General features: G+C 42.0%; 2 protein-coding genes across 2 annotated transcripts; both read left to right on the top strand.

Annotated features, from left to right (window-relative positions):
* The first annotated feature begins 265 nt into the window (after positions 1-265).
* mmp9 (matrix metallopeptidase 9) lies at positions 266-4,694 on the top strand. The gene is made up of 13 exons (XM_040153738.1): positions 266-403; positions 717-955; positions 1,140-1,288; positions 1,424-1,552; positions 1,675-1,848; positions 1,978-2,151; positions 2,245-2,418; positions 2,523-2,678; positions 2,772-2,994; positions 3,092-3,228; positions 3,320-3,470; positions 3,776-3,879; positions 4,016-4,694. The coding sequence occupies exons 1-13, from the start codon at positions 266-268 to the stop codon at positions 4,138-4,140; spliced, it is 2,073 nt and encodes a 690-aa protein (XP_040009672.1). The 3' UTR covers positions 4,141-4,694.
* Positions 4,695-6,212: 1,518 nt separating this feature from the next.
* LOC120804237 (zinc finger protein 335-like) lies at positions 6,213-18,263 on the top strand. The gene is made up of 28 exons (XM_040153563.1): positions 6,213-6,323; positions 7,791-7,984; positions 8,126-8,402; positions 8,526-8,603; positions 8,785-9,915; positions 10,006-10,188; positions 10,328-10,492; positions 10,619-10,877; positions 10,973-11,150; positions 11,245-11,357; positions 11,464-11,482; positions 11,674-11,790; positions 12,133-12,209; positions 12,376-12,536; positions 12,654-12,874; positions 13,001-13,100; positions 13,187-13,275; positions 13,371-13,627; positions 13,760-13,874; positions 13,981-14,178; positions 14,838-14,980; positions 15,141-15,280; positions 15,574-15,671; positions 15,801-15,887; positions 16,030-16,113; positions 16,220-16,279; positions 16,365-16,446; positions 17,552-18,263. Exons 2-28 carry the CDS (start codon positions 7,793-7,795, stop codon positions 17,671-17,673), a joined length of 4,746 nt encoding a protein of 1,581 aa, XP_040009497.1. The 5' UTR covers positions 6,213-6,323; positions 7,791-7,792; the 3' UTR covers positions 17,674-18,263.
* The last annotated feature ends 1,440 nt before the right edge of the window (positions 18,264-19,703 follow it).

Raw genomic sequence — 19,703 nt, 5'->3', positions numbered from 1 at the left:
GGGGACGAGCTGAAGTGACTAAGAAGTTATCCTGCATAAATACAAGGTCCACAACCCCAACCAAGGGCACAGAGCAGAGAGACAACAACAGGAGGCACCAGTCAAAACAAAGAGCAAAACCAACACTGAACGACAAACACCGTGGATCATCAGGGGAGAAGCTTTTAAATTTCTTTTGGCTAACTGAGCACTTGTTCACTGCAAGGCTCTTAGTAGATTGTTTTTTTGTTGTTATATTTTGCAGCAGTCCACAGTAGATCTCATCATGAGATGCTGTGCTTTAGTTGTGTGTTTAGTTTTGGGGATAAGCATGCAGGATGGATGGAGCCGTCCCCTGAAGTCCACCACCGTCACCTTCTCAGGAGACATCATCAAAAACATGACTGATACAGAGCTGGCAGAAGTGAGTAGCAGATGGTTGATTTTGTCTTGACAGACTGAAATACCCGAACAAGAATACAATCAAGCTGTGCAGGGAATAAATAGCTGAACAGAGATCCCTATTATAATGTTAATTAAAAGAAAAATATTTTCTTATAAATTCAAGCTAAATCGGAGTATTACGGTGAAAGCAGGTGTCACAAAAACATGAGGACAGAATTTCATTTGTTTTCCAAACTAAAGTTTACTTCATAAGGACCCACTATACCCTGCTCCTCACATGATATAAACATGTACCTGGACTCACTGATGTGGTTTGTCATGTTCTCCTTCAGACTTATCTGAAGAAGTTTGGCTACCTAAACACAGTGCATCGCAGTGGCTTCCAGTCTATGGTGTCCACCTCCAAGGCGCTGAAGAGGATGCAGAGGCAGATGGGGTTGGAGGAGACTGGAGAGCTGGATAAGTCCACCCTGGAGGCCATGAAACAGCCTCGATGTGGGGTTCCAGATGTGGCCAACTACAAAACCTTTGACGGAGACCTCAAGTGGGACCATAACAACGTCACCTATAGGTGAGTAGAGAGAAAGGATCTACCACTAGAGTTGATGACATTATAATTCCATAATTTGCTTTGCAATGTAAGGGGCAACATACAAAGGGTATCCAGAGGTCTCCCATGGAGATCACCAAGAATAATTTCTGACATTGTCCTTTATAAGTCTGAAAGCAAAGTGTCGTTCTGCTTTTCTCTGCAGGATCCTTAACTATTCTCCAGACATGGCGAGCTTTCTGATTGATGACGCCTTTGCCAGAGCCTTCAAGGTGTGGAGTGATGTGACCCCTCTGACTTTTACCCGTCTCTTTGATGGAACCGCTGACATCATGATATCATTTGGAAAAACTGGTATGTGCTTGTAGGGTGTTCATGTCATCCGTTTTGTATATACTGATGTCACATAGTTGAATTGTAATTTTGTACTAAACACATTTTGTACTAAAATCGAAAAAAGATTGATGTGTAATTCAAATATCTATTCAGACCACGGAGACCCATACCCATTCGATGGTAAGGATGGCCTTCTGGCCCATGCTTATCCCCCTGGTGAGGGTATGCAGGGAGACGCCCACTTTGACGATGATGAGTACTGGAGCCTGGGTAAAGGACCAGGTAATCAGCCGTACATGTGTAAAAATACTACTCCCCCATTGACAATTCATATGTAGTTGTCTCCCCCTGGCGTTCATATTATACACTGCATTAAATTAATGCATGTCATTCTGTCAACAAAGCTGTGAAAACTCTCTATGGGAATGCGGATGGTGCCATGTGCCACTTCCCCTTCACTTTTGAGGGCAAATCCTACACCACCTGTACCACTGATGGCCGTTCAGACGACCTGCCATGGTGCGCCACCACAGCTGACTACAGCAGAGACAAGAAATACGGCTTCTGCCCAAGTGAACGTAAGTCTGACAGTTTATTCACATAGGGAATTCCTAGGTTGGGGGTCACCTTGATGAGGACATTTGCTTTTTGTGAAATGCCGACTCACTTCACCCGCTCATCCTTCCCCATAATTCTCATCCTGACAGTTCTGTACACATTTGGAGGAAACGCCAACGGAGCTGAGTGTGTATTCCCCTTTGTTTTTCTGGGGAACGAATATGACAGCTGTACCACAGAGGGCCGCAGTGATGGTTACCGCTGGTGTGCCACCACAGACAACTTTGACAAAGACAAGAAATATGGATTCTGTCCCAGTCGTGGTGAGTGACATGAACCACATGACATAAACATTCTGCAGTGCTGCCACAATGGCATCTTTTCTTACTGAGATTGTTATGTCTTTGTTTGGCCAGACACCACTGTAATTGGTGGCAATTCTGAGGGAGAGTCCTGCCACTTCCCCTTTGTGTTCCTGGGTAAGGAGTATGACTCCTGCACCAGTGAGGGACGAGGAGATGGCAAGTTGTGGTGCAGTACCACTGACAACTATGATGAAGACAAGAAATGGGGCTTCTGTCCTGATCAGGGTGAGTAACATAAAAATTAGACACAGAGAGAAGAGTGGGTAAAATGCTATAGATATGTATTTACATTAGTCCTTCATTAATATTCCTTACTGTATGTGTTCCAGGTTACAGTCTGTTCCTGGTGGCAGCCCATGAGTTTGGACATGCCCTTGGCCTGGATCACTCCAACATTAGAGAGGCTCTCATGTTCCCCATGTACAGCTATGTGGAAGACTTCTCCCTGCACAGAGATGACATTGAAGGCATTCAGTATCTCTATGGTAAGGTCATGATGGGCTGCTTAAAACAACAAAAAAAACATCAAAATATATCAATTTATATTTCTCTCAACCATCACTGTTTTTTTTTTCCAGGACCGAAAACAGGCCCTGATCCCACCCCCCCTCAGCCTGACAGCACCACCACTGCCCCCTACCCTGACCCTGACGAGACCGACCCCACAGATGAGCCTGAACCCACCGAACCCACCACCACTACCACCACACGACCTGTGGATCCAACCAAAGATGCCTGCAAGCTGACCAAATTCGACACCATCACTGTGATTGAGGGAGGACTACATTTCTTCAAGGATGGGTGAGCAAATCTTTTCTTCGTGGTAACAGAAGTAAAAATGGCAACATGAACAGAAACCAGCAGAGCTGATGTTTTAATTCTATGTGCTTATCAACAGACATTACTGGAAGATGTCCAGCCGGAGTGACAAAGTCAATGGACCATTTTCTATTTCTGAGAGGTGGCCAGCTCTGCCAGCAGTCATTGACTCTGCTTTTGAGGACCTTCTGACCAAAAAATTGTACTTCTTCTCAGGTAAAGACACTTGTGCAGTTGTATAAGGGACCGCTAACACATAACCCAGAAGTACAGGCAAGCTTCATAGTATAATTTTTTTTCCTTATAGGGACCCGATTCTGGGTGTACACAGGGAAGAGTGTTCTGGGACCCCGCAGCATAGAGAAGCTCGGCCTCCCCAACAGCATTCAGAAGGTAGAGGGAGCACTGCAGAGGGGGAAAGGCAAAGTGCTGCTCTTCAGTGGGGAGGAGTACTGGAGGTGAGTTAAAATTGTGCCTTTGACACATTTAAACCTGGAAATCTGCAGCAGGTTGGGAAGAATGTTGCTGCTGGAAGATTTTCAGCTCAAATTCAACCATGTGTGCTCTTCTTTCAGACTTATTTGGTCTTTTAACAAGGCAGTTATACCCCGCCTCCACTGTGGTTGTTCAGTCAACCTTACTATTGAATTAAGCATTTTTACAACATTAAAAAGTCTGTGCTTTAATAATGTGGAGGACGACGGATTGTTTCTGCTATTTTTAAAGATGTTTTCTGGTATGGTTTTGTGTCTGATCAACACAGACTTGATGTGAAGGCCCAGAAAATCGACAATGGGTATCCCAGATACACAGATGTCGTCTTTGGTGGCGTCCCCAATGATGCTCATGATGTATTCCTGTACAAAGGTAAATAGATCTGTCTATTTCAAATATTTATTTACTCTCAATAAACAAAATCAGCGAATACAGTAGCAGTAGAAAGTTTCGCATAAGAGTCTACATTTTGCATTCAATTGATTTTATTTCAATATTTATGCTTTAGGTCACATCTACTTCTGCCGGGACCGCTTCTACTGGCGTATGAATTCCCGCAGGCAGGTGGACCGTGTCGGCTATGTGAAATACGACCTCCTCAGGTGCTCAGATTCTTCAGGGTCTCGCTACTGAGGAGATGAACGCACAGGGATGAGCTTGAAATCGGATGTCAGGGAGAATGTGATGCAGTATTTGTGTGCAGTGCCTGTTGTATGATGTGTACGCTATCTGGGATGTAAATAATTGGCCATCATTGATGTTGGCAAATTCTGTCCGATAACCTGTGAACTGATATGATATGATGTTATGGTGGCCTACAATTTGAGACAATAACCACATTTTATAATATTCTCAAAAGCTATCTGGATCATATTCCAGATTTGCTGAATAATTTCTTTATGTCTGACAGGTTCAGACTCTTAACAGTATTAGGTTATTTTTGGTATTTATAGTAATATCTAATATTATTTTTGTGTCCTAAAGCTTATTTGTTTTGTATAATTGTATTTGTGTATTTCTGAAAATGGCTTCAAAGCCCATTACTTGCACTGGAAGACAATGCATGTCTCCTTCACTGAAATTATTTATGAGACTGATATGTTTTGTAATTAAGTTTTAACTTTAAATGCAATAAACATTCCATGAGAACTACCTACAACTGTCAGCTGTCTCACTCATTCACGAAAATGTGTGATAGCTACTGGATTTTTTTTCATACCCACACTGTCTGTTATTCAATATTTGAATCAACACTCCGATAGCAGCGATTTACATTGTAATTTCATTGTAAAAATCAGGTACCAATAAAATTCTTACTGGATCCCACTGGTACATAAATGTAGGTACGGGGGAAGAAAACATGACAGTGGGGAACGACGGAGTAACAACAGGACATTTGTGCAGGAATAAATTATGCTCTAAGTATATTTGTAAATATTTTCATATTTGATATTTTTCATAAATACTGGGTAACTATATGGGGTACAGTAGCCTACTGGGAAACAAAACTAATGTTTTGGAAAATGGTGTTAACCTCATTCTTACTGTGTAATTAAAGTTATAAAAAGGGAAGAATAGTCACATATTAAATTACAGCCCATATACCTTATTCTAAGTATGTAATCAAACAAATTGATAATTACTAGGTTCCTCACTAAAGATTAACCATGTTTGATCCACCTACATATTTTTTATTATTAGATTACTTTATTATAGTTCTTCCCCGTTGAATGACAATAGAAGTCTATCATAGTTGAGTATTTGAGATAGGAATGTTTGATTGCCACACTTGTGTACCTGTTGTGAGTTGCTGGACGAGCATTGCCTGCTTGAAAAATTTTAAAAAGTACAGACCCATTTCTTAACTTGCCTTTATTTCAAATCTTACAATGAAGAAGAAGACACAAATTCAAGAACATTATATTCTGAATATTATAACCTTCTTGAAGGTCAGATTTATTGCAGGACTGTTGTGTTAGACTGCATTAGTTTCAGCTAAATGGTTCTAATAAAAGTGTCAAATGAGTGTATATACGTGGCTGTTCTCCCCTTTTCACTCTTTGATTACACAGGAAAAACAAGGTTGTTAACATCATTTTTTCCCAAAGTTTTGTTTCCCAGTACTGTACCCCACAGATATCCAGTATTTAAATATATATATATATTTTTAAAAGTATTTTTAAAAAAAAAAAAAAAAAAAAAAACCCTTCTTCTTTCCTTTAAAGTGGCAACTTGTTACTCCTTTGTTCCCCGTTGTTTTTCTATTCTACATACATTTAAGTGCCAATAAGATCCAGCCGGTATGTTATTGGTACGTGATTCATGCAACGAATTTACACTGCAAATTTTTTGTGAACAAACACACACATTTATACACCACGGCCTGTGCTATAGAAATGTAATTCAATGTATTTTTAGTTGTATAGATTATTATAAGTTTAAACTGCCTCTGTCTCTGTCTCTTGAGACCAGCGGATGCATATCACTCCGCACCCATTTGCGTAATGCGCCTTCCTCTAAAAACAATAGTCCACGAAGTGTTTATAAACATCTCATTTACCAAATTTTTGGAGCAACATGTAACGACCAAATTATCGGTAAATACATATTGTTAAAATTGGTAAACATATCAATGTTTGATTAGACAATGGGTAAGTTTTACAACAAAAATATTAAATAAGATCCGGTTGCACGGACAGGAAGCAAGGAGATACTCATGGCGCCCGACTAGAATGAGGCAACAATTATCGGTTACTAATTTCTGTTCTGTTTAGCGCCTCTGCACTAAAGGATACCTTTCTACTCGAAAATATAAGGTAAGAAAAAAGGGTGGAGATTGTCGTGTCGGAGAAGGAAAATATTTTCATTTTCTTCAGGGAGAGCATTTGGGCGGTCTGCCGCAGCTGAGGCCCTCGAGGTCCCCAGTAGAGCTCTCAGAATGCCTGAGTGTAAAAGGGGCTGCCTGGTGTAAAATGGCGATGCGGAGCAGGCAGGGTGAAGGGCAGCTAGGCCCGTATAAAACGGCTACCACACGTCGTTCTGAAGGCTTTTACATTCATATGTCGACTTGGCTACATCAATGATACGCTCTACATTGAAATATGTTATTCTCTTCAACCCCTCCAACTATTATATCACGAGTGGGAGATGTTTTATATATGTTTCTGCAGCCGCGTAGAACGCGATAGTGACCTGAAAACAAAGCTGGTCAGCCAGCTAAAAGCTAACGTTAGCTGTGCTGGTTCGTCGGGAGCTAACGTTAGTTCCCGTTGGCATCAAGTTTCTGAATAACTTTACCGATATCAAAAGCTGTTGTCATGTTACAAGTATAACAAGGGGCAAGATTTAATTCATACCAACGTTAACATCCTTAAGGGGAAAACACTTGATTCAGCTAGTTATTGTGTGCAGACACGACATGCATTAATGCTGACCCGTGCAGACTTGTGTGTCTTACGTTTCCCGAAATAAACACCGTTATATACACTGTCGCTTACCACTAAGCGATGGATAACGAACTTAACATTCTTTATGGAAATCAAAATAGGAAAACTGCCAAATATGAAATACTCAAGAGCTAATGACCTGCATTCACAGTCATTAGATGAGGTAGAGAAAACACAAAACACAAAATGAATGTACTTTTTACCTTCTACCTTTGGACAGTAACTTTGTTTCCATATGTACTCCACTGATATGAGGGAATTTACATCCGTACAAACCCATCATTGGTACAACATAAGAAACATAAAAGACCCTATAAGGAAACACAAAAATCAAAGTGACCTTGACAACAGGGAAACGACCACAAAAACGAGAGTTAACTTCCAGTTGGTTGCCTTTCTTTCATAAGTATTGACAGATAGGCAACATACACAATAGCCTTCAGAAATAGCAAGTCCCTTGACCACTTAAGTGACCTTCTCCAGTGTTATTTATCTTTTCTTGATCAAAGTTGACAAAGTTTGTCAAACTTCCTCTGTTATTCCATCCAGGATATCTGCAAGTCTCGAGGCTTTTAAAATTTGTTTTAGAAGACATTCTATACTTTTCTGTTTATCGGATGACAAATTAGCTGGGACCATAACATATATTAAGTTGTGCAAACACTCTTGACACTAATGACAAACGGGGGTGTCCTAGGGCAAGCAACCAAGGAACTAGACATCAGTTGTATTCATTTTCAGCACAATGAAATTGCAGTTATGCTACTTAAGGCATGCTTTAAGTAAGGCACACACTTAAAATTTGGTATTAAATTCATGTTACATTTTTGCGGATAGTTATGGATTTGGAGGAGAATGAGGTGGAGAGCAGCAGTGATGCAGGCCCCTCTGGGATGGAGGAGCCGTCTGAAAGCGGCATGGGTATGGAGTCATCAGAGGCCATGTCCGCAGACAGCAGTGATGCTGCTGCCCCTCATGCACAAGCCCCCGAGTCTGACTGCCATGTGGGACAGAGCTCAGAGGGACTTGTGGTAAGTTTTGTACATATGTGGGGAAAGAAAATACAATTAAGCCAGCACAAAACAAACAAACAAACAAAAAAAATTGGCAGTTACATTTTGTCCCAAAAGTTTCTTGATAACGGCATCATGTTCTTGCCCCTCCCCGTCAAGGTGTTCATCCCAGAAACCAGCTCTAGTACAGATGTCAGAGTTTCATCAGTCCACCTCCCAGACTCCTCCTCAGTGGCCCAGTCCACCAGCGTGTCCAGCGTCTCCACAGTGACTCAGTCAGTGCTGGTGTCTGAGTCAGCCCAAGTGCTGGTCCACTCCAGCGCTGTGTCTGAAGGAGCCATGATGGTTTCTGACTCAACTGCTTCTACCTCGTCAGACCTGGGGTCTGCCATTGACAAAATCATAGAGTCCACCATCGGCCCTGACATCATGAATGGTATTTCCACTTTGACTCCGTGCTCTGTTATGTCTTAGGCTGAGCGGCTTTAAGGCTGTGTAATTTTGATTAGTGTACAGTAAAGTAGCAAATATCTGATCCAGTCTACTGCTTTTCTCATAGGTTGCATATCTGTGACCAGTGCAGAAGATGGGGGTGCAGAAACAACCCAGTATCTGATATTACAAGGACCAGATGACGGTAAGTGTGTTAATGTTACTACTAACTCATTAATTCTTCGGCCCCTTGCAAAACATTTTTTGAAGTGAGTTTTGACTTTTGAAAGTAATTTTAAATCCACTTAAGTTGATGACCCACAAGTAAGAATGGGGATGTAAATATAGGAATCCTTTTAAATAAACTATGTATTTGTTTGCTATAGGTGCTCCTATGGTAGCTCAGATGTCATCTTCGGCCCTGTCCGATCGTATAGCCATAGAAGCTCTCGCTGAAGGCCCCACATCCACCTGTCTGGACCAGGGGGACCTGCAGGGCAACCTAGAACCTGACCAGCCTGACGATCAGCCTGGACACTCAGGTTACCCAGAGGACAGCAGCAATCAGCCTGACCAGCCCCAGCACTCCCACCCTTCCCAGTACATGGACAGCAGTGCAGATGGTCCAGACCAGACAGGGGAGTCTTCATCTTCCTATGTGGAGTGTTCAGGCGAGGAACCTGACCAGACACGCTCCCAGTCAGGCTTTCCCGACTACAGTGGGGATAACAGTGACCAGGACCTTCCTGGATATGTGGAATGCAGTGGGGCTGACTCAAACCCGACCAGCCGAGGTCACTATGTGGTGGAGTGCAGCGCTGCGTATCTGGAGTGTGCAGTGGATGATGGAGAGCAGCCACATCATTCACGCAGTTACATTGACAGCAGTGCAGACCACCGGTCCCAGACAAGTCGGCAGTATGGGGCTGAGTATGGTGGAGAATGTGTTGCAGCCGCAGACTCTGAGCAACCGGGTTGTTCTCGGTACCAAGCTAGGGACGATGATGAAGATGACGAGCAGAGCCAGGATCCAGATCAGCCACAGCACTCCCGACAGCAGCCCCAGCACTCCTGTTACATGGAAAGCAGCAATGGCCCTGAGGCCTCTCTCTATGCTGATGACAGCTCCTCATCAGACCACCCTCTGGCAGACACAGCAGGTTCAGGCGGGCTCCCTGAGGCACTGGAGTGCAGTGAGAGCCAGTCTGGGCCCTACATCAGCAGCAGTGGGACATATACCTCCAATCCAGAGCCTGAGCTGACCCAACAGTGCTCACCCAGCCAAGAGGAGCCCCAGGGCTCCCAAGGGCCTCGGGATGAAGCTGGCCTTGTCAGAGAGATGGAGACATCAACAGTGGAAGAAGGTTCTGGAGACAGGCCGCCAAACCTAGCTGAGCTGGAGGAGATGATGGAAGTAGTGATTGTACAGCAGTTCAAGTGTAAGATGTGTCCATACAAGAGTGCTTCCAAAGACACACTCATTAACCACATGAGAGACAAACACTTCAAACCTGCAGGTAAGGTAGCTGATTAGAGATCACAGTGATATATCACTTCACCTGTAAGTTGTCTAATTTTTGTTTCTTTGTGAAATGTTGGTTTTTCAGGGGATGTGCCAAAGAAGCGTAAACGCGGACGGCCTCCTAAAAGTGAGACATTGGCCCGTCGCCAGGCAGAGAGGCAGGAAGCTGAAGAGAGGACGGCAGCAAAGATGAAGGCTGCTGAGCCCAATCAGGCAGAAGAAGAAGAGGATGATATTGTGGATGCTGGTGCTATCGATGACCCTGAAGGTCAGGCAGGAATATTTTCACTGAACCCCCAATCAGATAACATAAACATTTTCTGTATACTTTTCTAAGTTAGTTAATAAGTCACAGAATAAGAATCATATTCACTTACCCTTTCCCCCGCACTTCTGTTTATCCCCAGAGGATAGTGACTACAACCCAGCAGATGAGGATAGCAAAGGAAGACCACCTGCCATTCTGAAGAAGCCCGCTCCTCCTATTTCCTCCTCTTCTCAAGGCCGCCCTCGACGTAAGGTTGGCCGTCCGAGGAAGTACAGCTCTTTAGAAGAAGGCTACAGCAGCAAAGGTGGGTTTTGAGTTTTGACAGAGCAAAACAAAAACTAGCCTATTGCTGCACAGAGGTCCTACAGTACAAAAACTTTCACTTTAAATATCTGTGTTTTCAGTCTTCTTTTTCATATGTTTGTTACAGAAGCAGAAAGTATTGCTAAGAAGCCCAGGGTTAGTGCTGATGCTAGCGTACCTGAAGAGGCAAGCTCTTCAGGGTTAGGCAATGGTCCTGCTGTGGTGACCGACGCAGACACTGCTGAGGCCACAATAAGCCAGTCGGACTCGGAGAACAAAGACCCTTCATCCAACACACAGCCAGAGGAGGAGTTCTTCCAAAGGAAACGTGGCCGACCCTCCAAGCGATTCCTTCGCAAGAAGTATAGGAAGTATATTAATCGAAAGTAAGTATTAGATTATTAAATAAAGTTGTGTTGCATATTGTATAACACAACTTTCCCAACCATCTAATTACTACTTTCACTTCATTAATTTCCAGTCGTTACTATAAATCCCTCAAACCTCTCCTGAGACCTCACAACTGCTGGATCTGCGGCTCACGCTTCCTCACTCAGGAAGATTTGCGCTTCCATGTGGACTCTCATGAGGGGAATGACCCAGAGCTCTTTAAGTGCCTCCAGTGCAACTATCGCTGTAAGCGCTGGTCCTCACTCAAGGTTAGTTGCAGTAAAACTGCAGAACGCTCAGGTAAACGTCAGTGTACATGCATGTTTCCACAGTGTCCTATAAGTCCTGGGGGCTGTTTTACAGGAACACATGTTCAATCATGAGGGTACCAAGCCATTCAAGTGTGAGGAGTGTGATTACACAAGTGTCTATAGGAAAGATGTCATTCGCCACTCAGCAGTCCATAACAAAGAGAAGTAAGTAACTCAGACACCGTACATAAACACTAAGTTAAGTTACTAATTATTCATTGCAGATTTTCACATATTGTTACTGATTTTTTTTTTCTTTTCCTCCCCACAGGAAAAGAAAGACAGAGTTGGTACGTTTTCATGTTTCCCATATTTCAATGATGGTTAAATGCCAAATATTATAAACTCATGGTTTAATAATAATATAATGCATTCTTAATTTTGTGGCAGGATTACTATGGTCTGTTTCTGTTTTGGCTGGTTGTTGCTGTCTTGTGGACTTAACTAGTCAACTTTTTGGCTTTCATGCTGATCCTCACAGGTACCAAAGGTGTCAGAGTTCCCCTGCCCTGTATGTCACAGAGTTTACCCCATGCAAAAGAGATTGACCCAGCACATGAAAACCCACAGCTCTGAGAAACCACACATGTGTGATAAGGTCAGAAAACATAGATTATAAAATTCAAAAATATATATAACACTAATGTTTGAGACAAAAATATTATAAGTAGTTACCAACAATTACAAGTGACATGCCACTGTGTTTGATAAGTGGCAGCTACAAGATAAAGGTTGTTACATGTTCCGCTCTGACAATCAATTGAATGAATTTCCAGACATTCTCTGTCAAGTTTACAATGTTTGATGCATTTTTGCATCTAATTCTAATTTACAGATTTGTTGAACATGGCAAGCAATTGATGATTTTCGATAAAGATATTTTTGAAAAGTTCAATAGTTCTCCAAATCTCTTGGTGATGATCCCTTTCTGTCTTTGCAGTGTGGCAAATCCTTCAAAAAGCGGTACACATTCAAAATGCACCTACTGACCCACATTCAGAGTCTTGGAGACAGCAAGTCAGTACTGAAAACTTTATTTCAACCTTTTTCTTTTGTCATTTACCCATCTGTGTTTCAGAAAGATGGATTTAGTTATTAATTTGCAGTAGAATGACTCATTTTGTTTGATGTTAGCGTGATGACGAGCATCAAAATTAATAACTCTTTGACGTGCATGTGCCAGGTTCAAGTGTGAGTTTTGTGACTACACCTGTGACAACAAGAAACTGCTGCTCAACCATCAGCTGTCCCACACTAACGACAGGCCCTTCAAGTGTGACTACTGTAAATACTCCACTTCTAAAGAGGAGTTCCTGGTCTCCCATCTAGCCATCAAACACACAGGTAAGTGCGGCAGAAGGACTTTCACAAAGTTTATTTAAACTGAACATGTTTTTATTTTCAGCTCACGAATGTAGCACTGTATGATACCTACTAATTTTGTGTTATAAATCTCTACAGGGGAGAAGCCCTTCTCCTGTGAGATGTGTCACTTCATGACCAAGCACAGGAAGAACCTGCGTCTACATGTCCAGTGTCGCCATCCTGAGGCGTTTGAAGAGTGGTCTGTGGCTCACCCTGAAGACCCTGTGAGGAGACGACGCAGGCCCTTCTTCACCCTGCAGCAGATAGAGGAGCTCAAACAACAACATGACGACACACAGGGCTTACAGGACACTATTGTGAGTCTGTTAGAGGTTTTCTGTTATTTATCTCAGGTCCAATTGGGATTCAGTTTTAGCTTGTGTTATATTTTGTGGCATTGGGAGATAATACACTGTAACTGTTTTTTCACCTTCGTTCATTAGGTTGCAGTAGATTCTGCAACACTGCAAGCCATGCAAGGGATGGAAAATGCCTCAGTGTCCCAGGATGCATTGGGAAACACCACCATCATCTATGAAGAAGGTCAGCGACGATTCCACAAGAGACATTTTTGAATATTTTTGTTGTGGTATGTCACCGTGCTGACTTTGTCTACATGTACTCCTCAGCTGAATCCAGTGATCTATCCTCCCAGAATGCCCTGGACCTGTTGCTGAATATGAGCAATGCCCGTGAATTAGTTGGAAACTCCTTACAGGTTTGTGCTGTTGCTTGTGGAAAATTTTCAGGTTGGATAAAAAGGAGCCAGGGGAGACAATTATATGCAATATATGTCCCGATTGTGCTCCTCAGGTGGCAGTGCTGAAGTCAGAGGGCAAAGCTTTGGAGAAAGGCACTTGGAGTACAGTGACCGCAGCACCGGGCCAGGCTCAAAAGGTCATGACCTTCCATGTGTCTGAGAATGGTGAGACGGTGCTACAAGAGGCCTACGAGGCAGCCACCTCTGAAACAGGAGAGCTTACCCAGATCGCTATTGAAGCCTACGAAGGCGGAGGGGACTTCAGTGTGATAGACCAGGCCGTTGAAGAAATCCATAGTCCTGGATACAGGTTAAACATATGTTATTACACTGAGAAATATAGTCAAATGACTTTTAGAATGAGATTGAATGTAGATTGACTTTTTGTTGATGTTTATAATGTCAACAATCTCTAATGTCATTAAACTGCTCTTTTTTGCAGTAATGGTGAGAGCAGTCCCACTCAGCCTTTGGAGGTCTCTGGCTCAGAGAGCATGAAGAGTGACAAGTACTATCTTACTTCAGCGCTGCCTGATGGTGTATTGCAACAAGTGGAGGTAACTGTCGGCTGTAACTCTTAATTTTTTGGCTTATAGAGATGTACTTTTCAGTATCCCTTCTCTCTGACTGTGTCATTCTTTGTTTTGTTTTTCTCTCTGTTAGCTGAGCAGTGAAGCTCCAGCCTCTCCCTCTGCAGTGAGCTCTCCCAGTCTCAGCACAAAGAGGTTTTCCTGCCGAATCTGCATGGAGTCTTTCCACGGACGCTCTGACATGGAAAACCACAAGAGGGCACACTTGGATCCCAATATGTTCAAGTGTCCTGACTGTGACTTCACCTCCACCTCCTGGCCTGAGGTCAAGGTATATTATGTCTTTCAAAAATGTGCAGAGCTTTCCTCAATTCTGTTCTCAACTTTTTTATGTTTCACCGCCATGGTACATGGCATGGGTTGACATTCTGTCCTCATGCTGGCATCTTTGACTCTGTTGACACATTCATTTGAACACAATAACTCCAGAACAATACATAGTAGGAACTTCATGCTTACATTATTACCCCATATGGAGTAGATAATTTGGTGTGCCTTGTTGCATAAAACTGCATAAAAGATAAAACTTAAAATTCTTAACCTTTTATTAAACTTTTGATGACTACTGGTACTATGAGCATATGTGTTCTTTTTTGTGGCGATTGTGGCAGGACATAAAGCAATCCAAGTGGCTCTGTTTTCTTGTTTGATCATAAAAAAAATTTTTTTTTCATTGAAAAAAGCACAGGTGATTGACTGCCAAAAATTGACCCAAAATTTTCCACAGGGCACAGTAATGCCAGCCACGTGCACAATTAACAGCTCATCAAATTAAGTTTTAATAGGGTAAAAGACAACAAAGGGGCATCTCAACCCTCATATGTAATTTCACAAGCATTTGTATGTATTTCAAGGGGTGTCATTTCAAAGGCATTTCTGCGCTTTGGACCTTGACTTTTCAAACAGTGATGATACCCTGTTTGGTTTTAGACTCACATGGGGCTGCATTCCTATCTACGTCCCCACAAGTGTCCCAACTGCAGCTTTGCCTCCAAGAACAAGAAAGACCTGCGCCGACACATGATGACCCACACCAATGAGAAACCCTTTTCTTGCAAACTTTGTGGACAAAGGTGGGATCAGAAGTAACTTGAGTCATCACAAAACTTGTATTTATTTTACATCAAAAATTCTTATGCAAAATGTGAGCATACATTAGACCACAAAGTAGTAATGAACAGCTGTTAATGTTGATGGTTTTTTTTTGTTTGGTTTTTTTGCCCAATATCTCAGGTTTAACCGTAATGGCCATCTGAAGTTTCACATGGAGCGTCTCCACAATCAGGACCACCCTACTCGCAAGAGCCGTACTGCCACATCTCAGCAAACCATCATAGTCAACAGTGATGAGGAGGCCCTAGCCACACTGCAGTGTAAGGAACATGACTTAACACAACACACGACTTGAGGCTGGGTTTGGGCTGAAAAAGTAAAAATAAAACTAATGATACCATGTATTAGGGTTCGTAACTGATTTTTAAGTTAGAAAGGGGAAGCCACAGTCACATAAAACAAAATCACAAAAGTAAAACTCAAAGTTGATGTGTGTGTGTGTGTGTGTGTGTGTGTGTGTGTGTGTGTGTGTGTGTGTGTGTGTGTGTGTGTGTGTGTGTGTGTGTGTGTGTGTGTGTGTGTGTTTCCGTCCGCACGCGTGTGCACACAACAGCCCTGCAGGCACATCAGTCTGTGATTACTCCAGAGCGGTTGCAGGCTTTGGGACAGGAGCACATCATTGTAGCTCAAGAACAGACGCTATCAGACCAGGTACCAGCGTTCACGGGCTACCTGACATGCTTGTACCTTCACATGATTCTCTTAAATAGGTTCTTTTTGCGTACAGTATATAGACACACTGCATTTTATAACTAACTGCATTAATGTGTACATTGTCAGGAGGAGGGCACATACATTCAACAGATAACCACAATAGATGGACAGACAGTTCAGCACCTGATGACAGGAGACAACCAGGTGACTGAGGTAAGAGCATTTTTGTAGATTCTACCACTTGGTGTTTTAATAAACATCAATATAATGGAATATAAGACAAAATATATATATTTGTAATAGAGCCCTTTTTTTGTCTTTCAGCTTTCATCTCATGTTTAATGTCCTGTTTCAGGTCCAGTATATCATCTCACAGGATGGAGTACAGCACTTGATCCCTCAGGAATATGTGGTAGTAGCTGACGGCAACCACATACAGGTCCGCATATCAGCTCATACGACGTCACCACAACTGATGATGGATACATGCAGTGTTTGAAGGTGATACTGTGTTGCTATAACTGATCTATCTAACTGTCCCTCAGATGCCAGACGGACAGATCATCCAGTATGAGAGTGATGGGACCTTTCTGCAGGAGCAACAGGTGAGGCAGATCATCTAAAATGCTCTACAGTGACAGTTTTTTGTTTTGACAAAAGTTAACTGCTCCATGTATTTTATGTGTTCAGATCCAGTATCTGCCTGTCAGCTCGGAGCAACAGGCAGTGAATCCTGAGGATCTGGAGGCTGCTGCCCACTCTGCTGTCACAGGTTGGCTCTTAACTTGTTTTATAGTCAGTCCTCCACTACACTATTAGATTGTTTATACTTACCAAATTAAGTAAGACCATGCCTATGGTTCTGCATATAACTATCTTTACTTTACAATTATAAACTACCAGATTAAAATAAGTTTGTAGAGATTTTACTCTTAAGTCACTCCTCAAGTCTTTTTTTCTCTAATATGTGTTACTACAGCCTCCTAGTGCAGTTGAGGGCAGGGCCATTTTGATGGTATGCTTCAAGACGCTCTCACACAAAATTGAGAGTCAGCTGACAAACAGCATTTCCTTCATAAGCTATTCTGATGTTAATCTCTTATAATTAAAGCTCGCTCCAGCTGACTCTGAAAATGCTGATCATTATTGGAGCAATTATGGTGCAGCTGTGGCTCAGGAGGTAGAGCGGGTCATCCACTAACCGGAATGTCAGTGGTTTGATCCCAGGCTCTTCCAGTCGGCAGGTGTCCTTGTGCAAGATACTGAAACCCAAGTTGCCCCCAATGTATCATTGGTGTGTGTGTGTGCGTGTGTGTGTGTGTGTGTGTGTGTGCGTGTGTGTGTGTGTGTGTGTGTGTGTGTGTGCGTGCGCGTGTGTGCGTGCGTGTGTGTGCGTGTGTGTGTGTGGAAAGCGCAGTATGTATAGAAAAGAGCGCTTTATGAGTGTGTGTGAATGGGTGAATGTGGCAGTAGTGTAGTGAGTGGTCGATAAGACTAGAAAAGTGTTATATAAGTGCAGTCCATTTACCATTTACCAATCTTGAATGCACCATCAATGAGGCTAAAACAGTTTAGGTCTCTGCAAGGTGAGTTTCAAGCTTTAGTCAAATGAATGGTAACTGAAATGCAGGAAATCAATCTTAAACTGTATTGTATGCTTTATGGTGGATATACACTTTTTATAGATAATCGACAAACAACAGGCAAAATAAGAGATATTGTTCTTTGGACCACCAGCTCATGATCTCATCCATAATGTCTAGCTAACTATGGGCCTAACATTAACATGAACGATGAAATCCCCATTATGAAAATGAATAGTAGCTACAGCACCCGACAACAAAATCAAACTAAGTCGATAATATCTGTTCCTGTAGCAGTAGCAGAGGCAGCAATGGCACAGACCCAGACAGTCTACACTGAAGCTACACCTGAACAGCTGGAGCAGCTGCAGCAGCAGGGCATCCACTATGATGTCATTACCTTCACAGACGACTAGACGACTGTTTAAAGCTACTGGGGTACAAACCTGCGCCGACCAGGACCAATACAAACCACTATGAGCTGACAAGTACAGTGACCTCAACTTATTTATGCATTCAGCTGGCTGTGAACTAAAGCGTTATATCCTCCACAGCATCATCTGCTTGGGGGGAAGTTGCACTGTTTAATAAGATCGACAGCTTTTTGTAAATTCAGATTATTGCACCCATTGCTTCTAACTTAATCATAGGGGCTGTGCATTTAAGAGTTGGTCTGTAACTATTAAAAATGATTTTTGTTTATGTGCCTCAACTGCTTCGATTTGCAAGACAATGTTATCAAAGAAAATTAAAACAAATCGCTTACAGTGGCTTATATCGTGTTTTAGAAAATATACTGAGCATCTAAACACTTTAGTTTTCAAATGGAGTGAATGAATAGGGAGTGTTTATTTTTGATTTGTAAGATATGTTTATTGTTAGAACACCACGAACTTGTGTTTACTGAATATTAAAATGTACATACCTTTTGCATTTGTCTTCTGTTCCATAATGGAGGATATGTTTTGATTTGGTGAATATGAAGTGTTTAATAAGCTGAAAGCTGACACCAAATAAATCACTTTGTGTAAACTTTGTGTATATTCTCTAATGTGTCCATAAATGTTCAGAGCTTACTTGAATGATTTTTATATCTGCAAGGTATTTATAATATATTGTTATATTCTAAAGTATTGCAGCAGACATTAAAACAAACTCATTCCAGTGCAATCATGCTGCTTACACCTTTTTTTCAGAAATTAATTGCTACAGCTTTGTGAGGTGTAGTTTTTGGTGTAATATTGCATCACAATGTGTCAAATGGAAAATTGCAGTATGTGCAACATTTTTGCAAGAGAACGGTATATGGATTTGAAGCAATAACAGAAATACATAAACAATGTAATGCAAATGAACTACACTACACACTACAACCTCAAAAATGTTCTTTCCTGTCCCTTTGTCCACTATCTGTATATCAGCATTATGGAAACAGTTAACATGTACTTCAAAAATAAGTTGAAAATGAAATATATCAGGAGTGGGCCACCACACTGCTCAGAGGGCTGGCAGTTTGTTCTCTCCAGCTGATGAAGTGACATCTTCCTCTTTCCATGGCAAGGAGGAGCCTCAGATCCTCTAAAATAGTGGGTAAAAGTGCGGGTACTCAGTGAGCATTACATTGAAGATGAAGTTTTGTTATTTCTTTCTTCTTTTATTAGGTATGATGAAAAAACATATACCAAATTTTTCATTTTTATGTTTTCCTATGCCTGTAACGACATACTGATCAGAAATGTTTGTTTTCCAGATATCCCTCATCTAAAAGGGCAGCAGAAGACTGAGGAGTCTGACCACATTTTGCTGAGAATCAACTTCCCTTCATTTTACAATAGTCACAACAAGTCCTGCTGTAAACTCTATCCAGGAGGTTGTTTCAAGTTGCTGGATAGCACAGGATACACCTGTGAAATACTGAAAGGAAGAGTTACAAAAACTGAGAATGACGGCTGGATTGAATTCAAAATATCAAATGTGCGGTCTTTGGATCGAGGCTACTACAGATGTATTGTGCTGGGAAGCCATATCTACCATGACTACTATGTCGAGGTCTCAGGTAAGTATTCTATTTCATTAATGTGATGTTAAAATGTGTATTATGCAATAGCCTCTAGTGTGTCCAATAATGCTTGAGCAAAAACTGCATTATAGCAGCTTTGTGAGATAAATGTTAATTCACAAAATAGTGTTTCAGTGTAGCCCCCCCCCGTCGTTTGGAAAGAAGAAATACAATTTTTAACTCTAGCCATGAATTTAGGAAGTTTATGTGATATTCTTAGATTTTGCAGAGGCCTCAAGTCGCCACAGTCAGTCTCACCCTCCACTGACAACAACCATCAAAGATATCAGCACCTCCACAACACTCCCAGACTCCACTGGGCCTTTTTTGACACAGAACCACAGCAACAGGCCCAGGTATTATCTCTGTAGATTACTAATTTTTCGT

Source organism: Xiphias gladius, chromosome 18, assembly GCF_016859285.1.
Source record: "Xiphias gladius isolate SHS-SW01 ecotype Sanya breed wild chromosome 18, ASM1685928v1, whole genome shotgun sequence".
NCBI lineage: Eukaryota > Metazoa > Chordata > Actinopteri > Istiophoriformes > Xiphiidae > Xiphias > Xiphias gladius.
Note: the sequence above shows the minus strand (reverse complement) of the source record. Positions and strands in the feature narration are given on the sequence as shown.